The sequence below is a fragment of the Anabrus simplex genome, chromosome 1, assembly GCF_040414725.1.
Source record: "Anabrus simplex isolate iqAnaSimp1 chromosome 1, ASM4041472v1, whole genome shotgun sequence".
Taxonomy (NCBI): Eukaryota; Metazoa; Arthropoda; class Insecta; order Orthoptera; family Tettigoniidae; genus Anabrus; species Anabrus simplex.
Genome location: NC_090265.1, coordinates 897616038 through 897632529, shown reverse-complemented (window position 1 = coordinate 897632529; position 16492 = coordinate 897616038). Strand labels below are relative to the sequence as shown.

Genomic DNA, 16492 nt, shown 5'->3' with positions numbered 1-16492 from the left:
TGAACATGACTTTGAGCGTGTCCATCTCCACTTGGATATGTGATGGCTCAGAGATTTGTCTCGCCCTCTTGGCGAGTGTCGTGAGAACGCCTTGTTTTTGTGCTGGACGGTGGTGAGAATCTGCATGAAGACAGCGATTCATGTGGGTAGGCTTACGATAGACGGTGTGTCCTAGGGAGCCGTCCGGTTTCTTTCTTACTAGAACATCCAAGAAAGGAAGGCATCCGTCCGACTCCATCTCCATAGTGAATTTTATTGACGGATGTTGCTGATTTAGGTGGTTTAGGAATAGATGAAGTTTCTCACGACCTTCTGTCCAGACCACAAATGCATCATCAACATACCTCCACCATATCATAGGCTTGACGGGCGCCAAAGCAATAGCCTCCTCCTCAAAATGCTTCATACAGAAATTAGCCACTACGGGCGAAAGTGGACTTCCCATAGCCACTCCGTCCGTCTGTTCATAAAAATTCCCACCCCACAAGAAATAGCTGGATGTCATGCAGTGGTAAAATAGCTTGGTAATGTCCTCAGGGAACAGGTGTTCAATGAAAGAAATGACCGAGTCAATCGGCACTTTAGTGAACAAGGACTCCACATCAAAACTCACCAAAAGTGCATTAGGTTGAAGGGTTATGGTTGACAGCTTGTTGACGAAATACCAAGAGTCCCTGACGTATGATTCAGTATGTCCTATGTGTGGCTGAAGCAATTTGCTTAGGTATTTAGCCAGAGCATACGTAGGAGAACCTATCGCACTAACAATAGGTCTGAGGGGAATATCTTTTTTTATGGATCTTAGGCAGTCCATATAATCTAGGTGGCACTGCATTCCCCAGGGACAGATGTTTAGCCTCCTCTTTTGGAATTTAAGATTGCCTTAAGAGCATCACGGTGGCGTTGAACACACGAGTGGTGGGGTCACGTGAGCTCAGTCTGTAAACAGGCTCTGACAATATAGCTGAGATTTTATACTTGTCAGTGTTCATAACCACTGTCGCAATACCCTTATCATCTGAGAGAATGGTCAGTTCAGAATCATCTCTAAGTTCCTTCAGAGCTCTCCTTTTGCCTCTTGTTAAATTGGGCGCGGGTACAACAGTGGACCTTACGAGTCTCACACATTTCTGTCTTAACTCCTCAGCCTCATCCGTAGGTAGTTTGTGGATGGCTACCTCAACCGAAGTGATTAACTCCTCAGTGGGAATTTTTTGAGGGAGCGACAGCGAAATTAAGACCCCTAGCTAGAACTGCCGTTTGGTTCTCGTCCAAGGATTTCTTAGAAAGATTGACGACAGTTTTACTAGCATTCGGGTTCGTGCGAGAGACCGCCTGTTTCTGAGCTAGACAAAGACCTTCAGGTAGATGGGACACACATCTTTCTTATACTTATAGTACGTGAAGATGGATCTTCAAATATAAAAGCCCAAAAAGTACAAAGTACCCCATGTGGGGCAGAAGAAGAGATCCACGGTATCCCTTGCCTGCCATAAAAGGCAACTGAATGGGGACACAGGGTCTTTCATCTTGGGAGTTGCGAACATGAGTCCCCTAGTTGCATCACGCTCCTCACCTTCATCTTTCCTGTCCGACCTCCTTCGATCAACTCTTGTTCCTTTCCAACCCTGACAGACCTATGAAATTTTTAATTTTCAAGCCCATCGTGGCTCTTCTTTTTCTTTTGCTGATTCTTTCATTCTTTGAAGAAATGTCGGACCTTCCATTTTCCTTCCGATTAGTGCTGATAGAGGATGACAGTCTAGTTGTATTTTCTCTTAAAATAATGACCACCACCACCACTGCCCCGAAGCTATTGGGTCAGATATCCAGGCATTCTCAAAAAAATCAGCTGTGACAAATTCAAAGTGCTTTATATCAGCTAAATGATTAAAAAGTGACAAGCGAGCACATAGCTCAGTGGATAGCATTAGGTCTAGTAATTGAGGGGTCGCTGGTTCAAGTTCTACTGCTTGCATGGTTTTCTGTCTCATGTCTCATTCTACATATATTCTATGTAAGAATATTTGTAACAGGTCAAAAGATGGGTAAAAAAATGAAAGACTCAGGTAGAAAATGAAACATTTTTGCATATTTTCATATCAAAATAAAAACTAAACACTAAAGTAAGGTCATAAACAATAATTTTGTTACATTACCATTTTCTTAAATTTATTGCTAACTACCTCTTATTATTCTTCATTGTGAACTGCAGTTTCACAAGAACCTGGGTGGTATTTGTTCTAAAAGCATGGGAGACAAAATGTTTTGCAACCTCTAGCACGCTTCTCAAATGCTGAGTTTTTGCATCTGCAGTGTTTTTATGAAATATCTATTGGGAAATGAATCTCATTTATATTTCTCAAAATTTCCCTGTCATCACACATGACATGTTTGTGTCTAATTTTTGCTTTGATATGGAAATAATAAAAAAAGTGTTTCATTTTCTATCCAACGTTTTTCATTTTTGTACCCAACTTTTGAACCATTACAAATATTTTTTCCCTAGAATATAATTAGAATGAAACATCTGAAGGAAAAGAACGAAACCATGTACGCTGAGTTACTTGAATCAGCGATCCTTCAATTACGAGCCACACGCTCGCTTGTCACTTCTTTAACATTGATATAAGGCACTTGGAAATTGTCAGAGCCAATTTTCTCAAGAATGCCTGGATATATAGCTCAATGGCTTTGGGATATTCATATTCAAGGGGCCACCTTCACATAGTATAAGTATGAAAATAATCTAAGTATGTAATTTACAGTGAACATCATAGATGGCACCAGGCGATAGGGAAGCAAGCCATGTGAACAGTACAAGACAAGTTCTAGGCAGCATTTATGCAGATTACAGATATTTATGAGTGGACAAATTGGCACATGCATCACCTCTCCCATAATAGCAAGGACCCTCTTTCCACATACTTCACTTTCTCACCCTCATGCCTCATGCCGTTTGCATGTGCGAGAAGAAGGACATAGGAATCTAGGATTACCAAACACTGTCGAGCTTGAAGAAACTCATATTTAAAGAGTATCGTCTGATCTGAATAGGAAAGAAAATGAAATCTATGAGCAGTTTAAGTGCTTGGTACACACATGTTCCAGTGTGATACCCATCAGCTGCTACTGCTCAGATATAAAAATGTTTCAGTATTTACGGCCTGTGTTTAGATATAGAAATATGTGTATTCATCATCATCATCATGAATTCCTTCCAGAGAACTGGGTAGGATGTTTTAGAATGATGTGCTTCCATTTGTTACGATCTTGGTATGCTTCTTCCCTCTCTAGGGTATACCATGTTTCTTCTCTCTGCTCTAGGTCTTCTCTTATCTGGACTAACCACCTTTATCTAGGGCATCCAATCAGTCTTCGTCCTGGAACGATCTTCTCAAAGTACTTCCTTGGGATTTGAGTCGCCTGCATCTGCTTAACGTGTCCTAGCCATTTCAACCTGACAACACTTGGCCTTTCTTCCATGGTCAGGCTCTCTTCGTATCTGATCATTCCTAATTCTGTCCTTTCTTGTTTTCTGTACAGCTGATCTAGGGAACTTCATTTCACAAGCTTGCAGTTGACTTCTATTTTATGTATGACTCAACTCTCCAACTCAGAGTGAGCAAGTGAGTGAGTGAGTGAGTGAGTGAGTGAGTGGGTGAGTGAGTGAGTGAGAGAGATAAGCTCTTTGTTGGATAATGCAAAATGGATCAGATACCTGAATGTGAATTTTAAAGATGACTTAATTTTTTATGAAGAAAATGTGATAGTAAATTTACCATTGTTACCATTAACATTGCTACCATCAACCAATAACCCCCTGTGGTAGAATAACACGCATGGTATTCCCTGCTTCTTGTCGTAAGAGGTGACTACAAGGGGCCTCAGGGGCTCTCAACTTGGGAGCGTGGGTTGGCGACCATGGGCCCCTTAGCTGAGTCCTGGCATTGCTTCCACTTACCTGTGCCAAGCTCCTCAACTTTCATCTATCCTATCCGACCTCCCTTGGTCAACTCTTGTTCTTTTCTGACCCTGATGCTATTACAGCATTTAAGAGCTAGAGAGTCTTTCATTTTCACGCCCTTTGTGGCCCTTGTCTTTCTTTGGCTGATATTTTCGAAGTGTCGGATCTCTTCTGTTTTCCCTCTGATTAGTATAAAGAGAGGATGGTTGTCCAATTGTACTTCCTTTTAAACAATAATCACCACCACCATTACCATCAAAAGCAAAAAAACTAATAACAAGATGAACGAAAGAAGGAAATAGAACATTAAAAGTTAGATACAAATAATCTGAAGCTATGGAGAACTTCAAGTACTGGTACATAGAAAGTGACAAAATAAAAAAGAACTGGATATGGAAATCAGTCAGAGGACACAAGGTTAAACAAGGAGAGAGATAGAGTGAGAAAGACAAACATAATAAATTAAAAATGGAAATGTTGAGTGATAAAAATGTAGAAAACCAGAAACAGTTTGAGGATATTAAATGAATGATTGAAGAAAGAATAGGTACCCATAGTACTTGTAATTACAGAATTACAAACTAAAAGAAAGAAAGAAAGAAAGAAAGAAAGAAAGTGAGGCTGAGAGAGACCAGATTATAATGAACTAGCTGAAGTACCTGTTGATGGGATAACTACTTAGCATGTGCATGGTTATATTTTTTGTTCATCCACCATGTTGTTCCCCAGATTCCGAGGTGCATAACTGGACATGACTCTCCCTGTCTGTGGCTTGTTGTGACGTACTCGCTTCCTTGCTCTCTGTGGCCCTTTGCAGTTTCATATTGTTCTGTATTATTACTGATTTTGATTTGATCTCTTCTTTCTGGTACAGAAGAAAGCCAAGTATCGGGTTCCGATATTGTAGGCCTTCACATCTAGTTTTCTTTTGACTGTAATATTAGGGCATCCAATGTAAAGGGAGTCCTTCCTCCTCCTTTCGTTACATCCATCACGACTTTTTCTCATTTTGATAATCTTTATAATTTTCCTTGCCGATATGCACCGATCAGCACACGCTTTTTCACCTTACAACAATCATGACAAAAGCATCACCATTGCCAGTTAACATGACTGAAAAACATTTCCATGTTAGCGATGCTCGGCGCTGACATGCAGTAAGCAACAAAAGTCTACATTATGAATATCTGTGTTATCGCAGCTGGTACAATAAGACTTTAATTAATTTCATGTGGCTATTTCTAGCCAAGTGCAGCCCTTGTAAGGCAGACCCTCTGATGAGGGCGGGCGGCATCTGCCATGTGTAGGTAACTGCGTGTTATTGTGGTGGAGGACAGTGTTATGTGTAGTGTGAGAGTGGCAGGGATGTTGGGGACAGCACAAACACCCAGTCCCCGGGCCATTGTAATTAACCAATGAAGGTTAAATTCCCCGACCCGGCTGGGAATTGAACCCGGGACCCTCTGAACCGAAGGCCAGTACACTGACCATTCAGCCAACGAGTCAGACACAATAAGACTAATGAGACATAAATAATCAGGAAATTTTATTCTCTACAACTTCTGTTATGTAGTATTTATCGACTGGACCACTAATAATGATATTTGAAAATTAAATTTCAGGCCTTCCCCTAAACTACCATTTCACACGCACGCACGCACATACATACATACATACATCTTCGTTATAGACTGCTATGCCTTTCAGCATTTAAACTTAGTCTGCAAGCCTCTGTGAATTTACTAATCGCCGCCACAATCCTCTATTTGTAACTAGTTCTATGGCCTTGTTTAGTTCTATACCTCTTATCTTTAAATCGTTGGGATACTGAGTCTAACCATCATCATCTTGGTCTCCCTCTACCCCCTTACCCTCCATAACAGAGTCCATTAGTTTCCTAGGCAACCTATCCTCCTCTATTCACCTCACATGACCCCACCACTGAAGCCGGTTTATGCATATAGCTTCATCCATTGAGTTCATTCCTAACTCAGCTTTATTTCCTCATTCCGAGTACCGTCCTTTCATTGTTCCCACCTGTTTGTACCAACAATTATTCTTGCTACTTTCATATTTGTTACTTCTAGCCAGTGTGAATAAAATTATTTATAGCCTAGATTATACGGCCTTATTCCCCGACTTTATATGCCAATAGAGTAAATTAAATTAATGTATTATTTGGGTCCACCTTTTCAATACAAAATGTAAATAGTTTAAATTACATAAATGATTAGGGACTAGTTTCGACCTAGTACTAGGTCATCGTCAGCCTAAAGCAAAATTAAAAACACAAAATATCGAAGGAATTAAACAATGTAAAGACACGTACGGTTTCGTAAAAGTACATACCATGTGAGATATTGTGCAGCACTATGTTAAAAAATAACTCTCTGAAAGAGATTCATAATAAGTCCAGTGCATATTAAAAAGATGTTATAGAAAGGAATCCTTGAATTGCTGGAATATGCTGGCTCCTTTAAGATGCAGGTATCCAATTGAAGAACCACTAAGTCGAAGTTACGTTGTTTATCTATGAATAAAGTCCAGTGCGCCGTATAACATTAAGAAGTCCAGTGCGCACTAAAAAGATGTTAAAGAAAGAATTCTTGAGTTGCTGGATAAGGAGATTAGAATATGCTGGCTCCTTTAAGATACTGGTATCCAACTGAAGAACCACTGAGCCGAAGTCACATCGTTTATTTACGATTAAAGACCAGTGCTACAGATGTTGATTCCCATAGGGAATCTGAAATACTTGCTCCGAATGAGCAAACTTATAACACCAATATAAATGGTCCGCTATTGGACATTATAAACCTTCCAGCCAACTCACTCCTGGTTGCCAGCGCCTCGCCCTCGTGTGCCAGGCCGGGCTCATCAGTTGGCACCCAACACACCTACCAAGACGCTGGCTAGTGCATACCGTGGAGGCCACTGCGTAGGCTAATTGTAGCCACTGGCAGTGCCAATGCACTATGAGACACTTTGTCCCATTATCAAAAATTGATGCCTGCCTGGCCATCAGATGATATAGATGTTGATTCCCATAGGGAATCTGAAATACTTGCTCTGAATGAGCAAACTTATAACACCAATATAAATGGTCCGCTATTGGACATTATAAACCTTCCAGCCAACTCACTCCTGGTTGCCAGCGCCTCGCCCTCGTGTGCCAGGCCGGGCTCATCAGTTGGCACCCAGCACACCTACCAAGACGCTGGCTAGTGCATACCGTGGAGGCCACTGTGTAGGCTAATTGTAGCCACTGGCAGTGCCAATGCACTATGAGACACTTTGTCCCATTATCAAAAATTGATGCCTGCCTGGCCATCAGATGATATAGATGTTGATTCCCATAGGGAATCTGAAATACTTGCTCCGAATGAGCAAACTTATAACACCAATATAAATGGTCCGCTATTGGACATTATAAACCTTCCAGCCAACTCACTCCTGGTTGCCAGCGCCTCGCCCTCGTGTGCCAGGCCGGGCTCATCAGTTGGCACCCAGCACACCTACCAAGACGCTGGCTAGTGCATACCGTGGAGGCCACTGCGTAGGCTAATTGTAGCCACTGGCAGTGCCAATGCACTGTGAGACACTTTGTCCCATTATTTGTAGAATTAAAAAGTTGATAGGGATGGAAATTTTTCAGTTGTTGGTCAAGGAATTCAACATATGCTGGCTTCTTAAATTTGCTGCTGTATATTCGAAGAAATAACTGAAAAATTTCCATCCCTATCAACTTTTTAATGCTACACGGCGCACTGGTCTTTAATTGTAAATAAACGACGTGACTTCGGCTCAGTGGTTCTTCAACTGGATACCAGTATCTTAAAGGAGCCAGCATATTCTAATCTCCTTATCCAGCAACTCAAGAATTCTTTCTTTAACATCTTTTTAGTGCGCACTGGGCTTTTTAATGCTATACGGCGCACTGGACTTTATTCATAAATAAACGACGTAACTTCGGCTCAGTGGTTCTTCAATTGGATACCTGCATCTTAAAGGAGCCAGCATATTCCAGCAACTCAAGGATTTCTTTCTATAACACCTTTTTAATATGCACTGGACTTATTATGAATCACTTTCAGAGAGTTATTTTTTAACAAAGTGCTGCACAATATCTCACATGGTATGTACTTTTACGAAACCGCACGCATCTTTACATTGTTTAATTTCTTCGATATTTTGTGTTTTTAATTTTGCTTTAGGCTGACGATGACCTAGTACTAGGTCGAAACTAGTCCCTAATCATTTATGTAATTTAAACTATTTACATTTTGTATTGAAAAGGTGGACCCAAATAATACATTAATTTACTCTATTGTAATCACAGTTCAATATGGATCTATCATTATGAAACTTATTTCATTTATATGCCAATTTCCATCAAATTCTGTTCTGCCATTTTCTCATGGCAGGGTGTTGATTTGGACTAAGCATCATGATTATCTCTGTTATCATAGCCGATACAGTAAAACTGTATAAGACCTAAGTGATTGTAAATTGTGTTATCTATAGTGTTTGTTATGTTATCAATATGACCAATAATAACATAGATATTTGATAATTAAATTTCATGCCTTCTCCTAAACTACCATTTTACCCAGCCTGAATAAAATTATATACAGCCTAGACTGTAGTACCTTATTCTCCAATGTTGCATACCAATTTTCATTAAATTCTGTTCATCCATTCATGATGCATGTACGTACGTACATACTGCATTACCTTCTTACTGTGGACACAACCGATACAGAAATACCATTCTTTTTAAATTCTGAGCAATGTATAGACAAAAAATCTTATTTTATATGCAGATGGTCTCTTGGACTGAAAGTAAGGAGAGCTGGAAAGATAAGAATAAACTGGACCAACTTCACTGATTATATAATATTTAATGTGGCTATTGCTAACCTGATGCAGCCCTTGTAAGGCAGACCTCCAAAAAGGGTGGGTGGTATCTACTATGTAGAGGACACAGCATGTTAACATTGTGATGGATAATGTTGTGTGTGGTATATGAGCTGCAGGAATGTTGGGGAGGGCCCAAACATTCAGTCCCCAAACTACGGAAACTAACCGATTAAGATGAAAATCCCCTGACCCAGCTGGAAATTGAACCCAGGGCCTCAAGGACTAAAGGTCAAGACACTGACAACTCAGCCAAGGAGCCAGGCTGCATCTAGCTTAATGGAAATGATGATAATGATTGATTTTGAAGCATATGAAATGTAGTTTAGAGGATTGACAAATATTTACGAATGATGAGATATTCAAACAAGTGATTGTAAATATGCAGATGATGAATTATAATGAAAAGCAATAAGCTGGTAGGATATATATTTTTTTTTTTTGCTAGGGGCTTTACGTTGCACCGACACAGATAGGTCTTATGGCGACGATGGGATAGGAAAGGCCTAGGAGTTGGAAGCGAGCGGCCGTGGCCTTAATTAAGGTACAGCCCCAGCATTTGCGTGGTGTGAAAATGGGAAACCACGGAAAACCATCTTCAGGGCTGCCAATAGTAGGATTCAAACCTACTATCTCCCGGATGCAAGCTCACAGCCGCGCGCCTCTACGCGCACGTGCAACTCGCCCGGTGGTAGGATATATCTAGGAACAGGAAGTTATGAAGGAAGAATAGAAAATAAGAACTATAGATGAAGACCAAGAATGGAATGTGCTACCACCGTGTCTTGGATGTATAATGCATTAGTTAAGTTTACAGAAAAGAGGTGAATATACAAGACCAAAAAAAAACATAGCAAGCTGTACTAGGCTAGTTTACAAATTGATGGATCCAACACATACAGACATTAGATTCTGATCCTTCTTTCCACAAAATATAAAATGTTCAATATTAGTTCAGAAGCAATCTTTAAAATACAGTTAAGACATTGATCAACTACCTGGGACTTGGGTTCATCTGTTGAACTTTTTTGTTTCTTCTTCTCCTTTCCTCTTGATGAAGAAGTGCTGTTGGACTTATCACGACCACCATCCCCATCCTCATCAGTTAGGTCAATGGAAGGAGCACGGAGAAGAAGCCGCCTTCTTTCACTTGAAGGAGTAATATCGCCATCTCCAGAAGGTGGTGGGATGAGATTTATGCTTGGGCTCAAAACTTCTCTGGGTAAAGGAGGAACAGGAGGAGGTATTAACAAATCATTATCTCCACCCTGAGGTATGCTGTCCAATGGAAGACTGTCATCACTGTCCCAATCACTATCAGACTCATCTGAGCCTTTCAGACTGTCTCTGCTTACTACATCCCCACCTCCTCCTCCTATTTTCACAATTTCACACTTGTTGGACACATTTTCTTTTATGACATCACCACCTACATATAGAAGAGATTGTTTAATGCCAAACAAGAAAACTTTTATAATGCAAATTAAACCACTACATTTTTTGGATTATACCATATCAAGTTAACATTTTAAACATGTAATACAGTCTAATCCAAATGATACAGATAGAACGAACATATGTTGCAGAAGTCTGAATCACTAAGAAAAGAAAATAGATATTAAAGAAGTATTTGTCAGTAGGGAGAGAATCAAGTTGAAATATTTAAGAATACACTCAAATATTCTATTTAAGGATCTGTCTGTTCAATACATGTTGTTACCTTAAACTGGTACATGTTTCGTCCCCTGAATATATTAGTTTAATGTATTGAACTAGCGGATCCTTAAGTAGAATATTTGAGCATATTCTTAAATATTTCAACTTGATTTCAAGTCAATACAGATGTTATAATGGAGCTGTTAAAGCTTGTTACTTGTAAACGAGAGAATCAGGATGGACTCAGGATTAGGTCATGTCTGCTTAACCCCTAAGCGTCACAGCCATTTAAAAAGCTTCCTACTCCATGGCCAGAGGAGAGTTCAACTACGCCCCAATTCACTTAAAACATTACTACAAGTATATGAGTAGAACGATATTCATGAAATTTTGAATTCCATATGACATAACTATGTACATGCAGATAATGACATAATTGTTTCACAATACCTTAGTAATTTAGTTTGGTGTGATAGAGTTCGAAGCACTCCTCGAGACAGAGACCCATTTCACATTCCTAGCAACAGTAAACCGATGCCTTCATTTTGCCGTGCTTCGAGGTTTAGATTTCTCAGTTTTGAGTGCTAATTTTCTGATAAAATATCTTTCCTGCTACCTTGGAACTATATTATCTGATGCGTGCCGGCCTTGAATGTTTCATTCCCTGCCGAGCAACCATATTTCGTACACAAACCTTCCACAAGCTGAACCTGGTACAATAACTGCTCAATGTTTGTCCCTGACACTCTTCTAAATATAATAAGAGAATTTCGGACGGTTGCATTGTAGTCTTTTGAATATCTGTACTGTACTGTACTGGTTCCTCCTCATCAACACTCTCATCCGACTCATTGTCTGAATGGTCAGCATACTGACCTTCAGTTCAGAGGGTCCTGGGTTCAATTCCCGGCCGGGTCGGAGACTTTAACCTTCATTGGTTAATTCCAATGGCTGGGGGACTGCGTGTTTGTGCTGTCCCCAACATCCCTCCAACTCACATACAACATATAACACTATCCTTCACCACAATAACACGCAGTTACTTACACATGGCAGATGCCTCCCACCCTCATCGGAGGGTCTGCCTTACAAGTCCTGCACTCAGCTAGAAATAGCCACACAAAATTAATAATAATAATAATAATAATAATAATAATAATAATAATAATAATAATAATAATAATAATAATAATAATAATAATAATAATAATAATAATAATAATAATAATAATAATAATAATAATAATAATAATAATAATAATAATAATAATAGCCTATAATGACACTGACAATTGCCACCTTCTCGCCAAGTACTTCGAGGATCTCCTTAATTGTGAATCACCTGATACCTTTTTTGTTTACCAAGACAACATCAAGCAACCAAACTCGCAACCACCATCCAAAGAAGAAGTAATACAAATCATCCAGTCTCTGAAAAACAACAAAGCATCCGGAGAAGATTCGATAGTAGCCGAACTATGGAAGCAGGCTGGAGACAAGACTGTAAGCAAGCTGACAGAAATTCTACAAAACATCTGGGAGACCGAAACATTACCTAGTGACTGGACCACTGCACTGATTCATCCCTTGCACAAGAAAGGAGACTTGACTGACATCAATAATTATCGAGGAATCTCATTGGTACCAGTCACATACAAAATTTTCTCTAAAGCCTTATTAAATAGAGCCGAACCTCAACTAGACCCACAATTAGGAGAGTACCAGGCAGGATTTAGAAAAGGACGCTCTTGTACAGAATAGATACTCAATCTGCAATCAGTATTACATCAAGCAAAAATGGCCGGTAAGAAATACGTTGTCATTTTCGTCGACTTTACAAAGGCGTATGACTCGGTAGACAGACCTACTCTTATGAAGATTTTGCAGGAACTAGGACTTGATGAGAAGACCCATAACCTAATCAAACAGACTTTAAGCAACACCAGGTCACGAGTAAAGTTCAGAGGAGTCATATCAGAAAGTTTTGAAATTAAATCAGGAGTGAGACAGGGAGATGGTCTGTCCCCTCTCCTCTTTAACTGTGCCTTGGAGAAAGTAATAAGAGAGTGGCGAAAGGAGTTAGCTATAATGGAGATTCCAAGTGGTATTTATTTGGGACATAAGCGCAATGAGCTCAATGTTGACTGTCTGGCGTATGCCGATGATCTGGCCCTGATATCTAATTCAATAGAAACTTCAGTGAAACAACTAAATGTTCTCAGACAACAAGCAGCAAAGGTTGGGCTACATGTGTCTCTCGAAAAAACACAATTCATCACGAACATCGGTGAATCTCCTTGTACGTTGCATCTGGAACAGGGAGAGATCAGGAAAACCAATAGGTTTAAGTACTTGGGAGAATGGTTGGAATCCAATCTCTCTGAAGGAACAGCTTTGTCAACTCGAGTTAACAGGCTTGAAATGGCCTACCAACTGACCAAGAATACGTATAATAAAAAGTGTCTCTCTCGTAATACTAAGATGAAGCACTACCAGACAGTCATCCGCCCTGAAGCCTTATATGCTTCAGAATGTCTAACATTCAACAGGAAGGGACTCATGGAAAAACTTGAAATCCAGGAAAGAAAGATAATGAGGAAGATACTGGGGCCAGTCAAGGAAGGGGACAGTTATAAAAGACGGCCTAACCAAGAGCTCTACAAGTACTGTGAAAGAATAACGAATGTAGCAAGGAAGAGACGCCTAGCATTCTATGGGCACATCTACAGGATGCATCCTACCAGGTTGACCAACTGGATTCTCAGCTACTGGCAAAATAGGAAGACCAAGTCACCGTGGTTGATGGAAGTGAATAAAGATCTACAGGAACTGGGAATAACAGAAGGAATCTTAAAGGATCGTACAGCACTCAGGAAGATGCTTAAACATAAGAAGTTCCAGGACAGATTATCAACAAAGAAGACTGGCGCCCTTTGGACAAAGGAGAGGAAGGAGCAACACAGCCTGAGGATGCGCAACTACTGGGCAAACATCAAAGCCCATTCCAAAATGCAATAGTTGAATGTCGTGGTCCTTAGCTGGCCTATACGAAACAAGAAGAATAATAATAATAATCAGCACTCTCATCATTTAACACTGCATCCGCCACAGCTACATCACATATTTCATTGTCAGTGCTGCTAATACTATCACTGCTACTTCCGACTAAACTTTCATCTGAATTATAAAATATTTCAAGCACGTTACTGTCGGTCAAACCACGGCTGGAGCTAGTCATTGTGCGTGGTGTGTCACACGGACTAATGCGGCTGCAGCGAGACCCAAAGCAGCAGGATGAACCTGACTGTGGGGAGTAACATTTATGACAAAACAAACCAACTCGATAAATATTTCAGATAAAAAGTCGAGACACTCTCTTACAAACGAGATATATACCCAACTGGTTCTTGTATTGTATGACAGAAAGCAGCACTAACTGATATCTACACAGAGCATTGGTGGAGAGTTACAAAAATATTTCAAGCCTAGAAAGAAAAGACAAATGTAATATATAAACTGCACTCTGAATGCACAAACAGAGCAAAGACTATCATGCAAAAACACAAATATCTCGGGTCATGATTTCTTTATTTTATTCTGTGGGAAAGGATGAAGCAAACAGACTTTTAAAAAACAAGAGATTATTCTTCAGACTAGCTTGTGTGCGGCTAAGGTGTGCGGCTGTGAGCTTGCATCGCACTGTCAGCAGCCCTGAAGATGGTTTTCCGTGGTTTCCCATTTTCATACCAGGCAAATGGCTGTACCTTAATTAAGGCCACGGCTGCTTCCTTCCAACTGCTAGGCCTTTTCTATCCCATCATTGCCATAAGACCTATCTGTGTCAGTGCAACGTAAAGCCACTAGCAAAAGAAGACTAGCTTGACAAAAAAAGTATATTTGCACAAACAACTTTATGTTAATGAACTACTGTACAATTCTTCTCTTACAACAATGATAAATCCCAACATTTCTTCTTGGAATCAAAACCATTTGCATTTCGATAACTCCAAAATTCTTTTACGCTACAACCATAAATGTGAAGCCATGAATGGTCTATACCACGTATAGAGGTCGACGGCTACGGAAGAAAAGAGGGTCTACACCACGTATAGAGGTCAGCGCTGAGGGGTTAAAGAGGGAGCAGACAAAAAAGTATAATACTGGTTAAGCTCTCACAAACAGACATCTTACCTGCAAGGGGGTCATCAGCAGCTACACCCTGGTTACTAAAACTCTGACTCTTGACCCACTGATCTGCGTCACCCTGCCCTACTTGAGGGCTCTCCCCTCTCAAGCTGGGAGATTCTGCTCCACTGGGAGAATCTGTGAAACTCTCCCTCTTCGAACGAAGGGAACCCAAAGTCAGTAAACTACGGCGTCTTGGTTCTGATCCCTAGTGTAACAAACTAGTCAATTTAGAGAGAAAACAATAACATAATCAAATATTTTAAAATGAGAAAGAGAACAGGAAAGAAATTTATAAACATGAGAAAGATTTGCAGAGGGATATTGTCTTGGATGTATTAAGCACACAAGGTAAACACTATACAGTGTCTCTCTTATAAACCCAGACCGAAGGCACAGTGTTTATACTCTGCGCTACAGCTGCCTCAACCCAAGTTACGTCGCGTGCGGCCGCCCTGGTTTAAGCGTGTATACAATCTTATATGAAAACTTACCTTACAAAAGATGCTGGAAGAGTCATCCTTCATAATGAGGGATTTCATAAACACCATTAGAATTTTTTGCACACCAATAGCGAGAGCTCTGACTGATCACATGACCATTAAGATGAAACCAGGCCTCATCCGAAAAGAACACAAGCTGTGAGTAGAATAAACGATCATTCAATGACGCAAGCTACCACTCACAATATCTCACTCTTGTGGCTGGATCAGCAGGTTTTAAACAATGGGACCGTATAAACCTGTACGGTTTGATGTGTAACAGCTTTGTAGCTCTGTGTGCAGAAGAAACCGAAACCCCTACTTGTTGTGCTAATTTTGTGAGTGATTTATTCGGTGACCGTTCAAGACCAATGTCATCTAGCTTTTCCTCTGTTAAAATTGTTCGTTGCGTGCATGTTTTTTATTGAGCACTCAGCCAGTAGTTTCAAATTTATTTACAATTACGTGAATCTGTGTTCATGAAGGTGGCACTTCAGCAGGATACTGCTGAACAAATGCATGCGTACCCATCGAGCCGACTTGTATTTAAAATAACTTTTACATACGAAAATACGGTGCTGCAATGATAACTGTCTCACCATATTAACAGCTGAGATTCAGACTGGCTATTGATGCTAAGTTGAACACGTGCACGCTCCTTGCGAAAGAAAAAAAGAGAGTGTGTGTGTGTGTGTGTGTGTGTGTGTGTGTGTGTGTATAGTGTCTTAACATGTACAAATTTTTACATATCTGAGGCTAGAATGTGGAAGGGTACCCAAGATTGAATATGAGTAAAAAAAAAACCACCACAACATTATGGGTACTGAAAGTAACCACTGACTAGGGATTCATTACTTGCCTTTGGTATGCTGGTTGCAGAATAGCATCAATATGCAAGTTCATAATTTAAATTTTAAAGATAGCAGAAATGGGTAGAGAAGATGAAAGTAATAGTGTTTGAAAATTACATGGTGGTATGGGGGTAGTAAGGAGGAAGAGTAACAGGAACAGTTGAATGAAATGGTAGAAGCAGCAGAATAGTATGAGATGAAATTCAATTAGAAGAAAAGTGAGTTTCTGTTGATAACAAAGGAGGACTGACCAACAGTAAATATAGTATTTGGAGGGGATGGACTGAATAAAGTAGAAAGTTCCAAATATTTAGGAAGTATAGGTGGCAGAAATGACAGAGAGATCAGTGAATGGGCAAGTGTTAGAAGCTCAATCTTCAGTCAGGATGTACCCTAGGAAAGTAAACTAATTTTATATCATACCTAGTAAACTC

General features: G+C 40.1%; 1 protein-coding gene across 1 annotated transcript in view; it reads right to left on the bottom strand.

The window, feature by feature from the left end:
- Positions 1–16492, bottom strand: part of LOC136857458 (uncharacterized) — a 374657-nt gene that overhangs the window by 287834 nt on the left and 70331 nt on the right. Inside the window, exons 7-8 of the mRNA XM_067136132.2 lie at positions 14732–14933; positions 9883–10313 (exon numbers count right to left, since the gene is read on the bottom strand). Coding sequence (XP_066992233.2) covers positions 9883–10313; positions 14732–14933 — 633 coding nt within the window. The remainder of the gene's footprint in view (positions 1–9882; positions 10314–14731; positions 14934–16492) is intronic.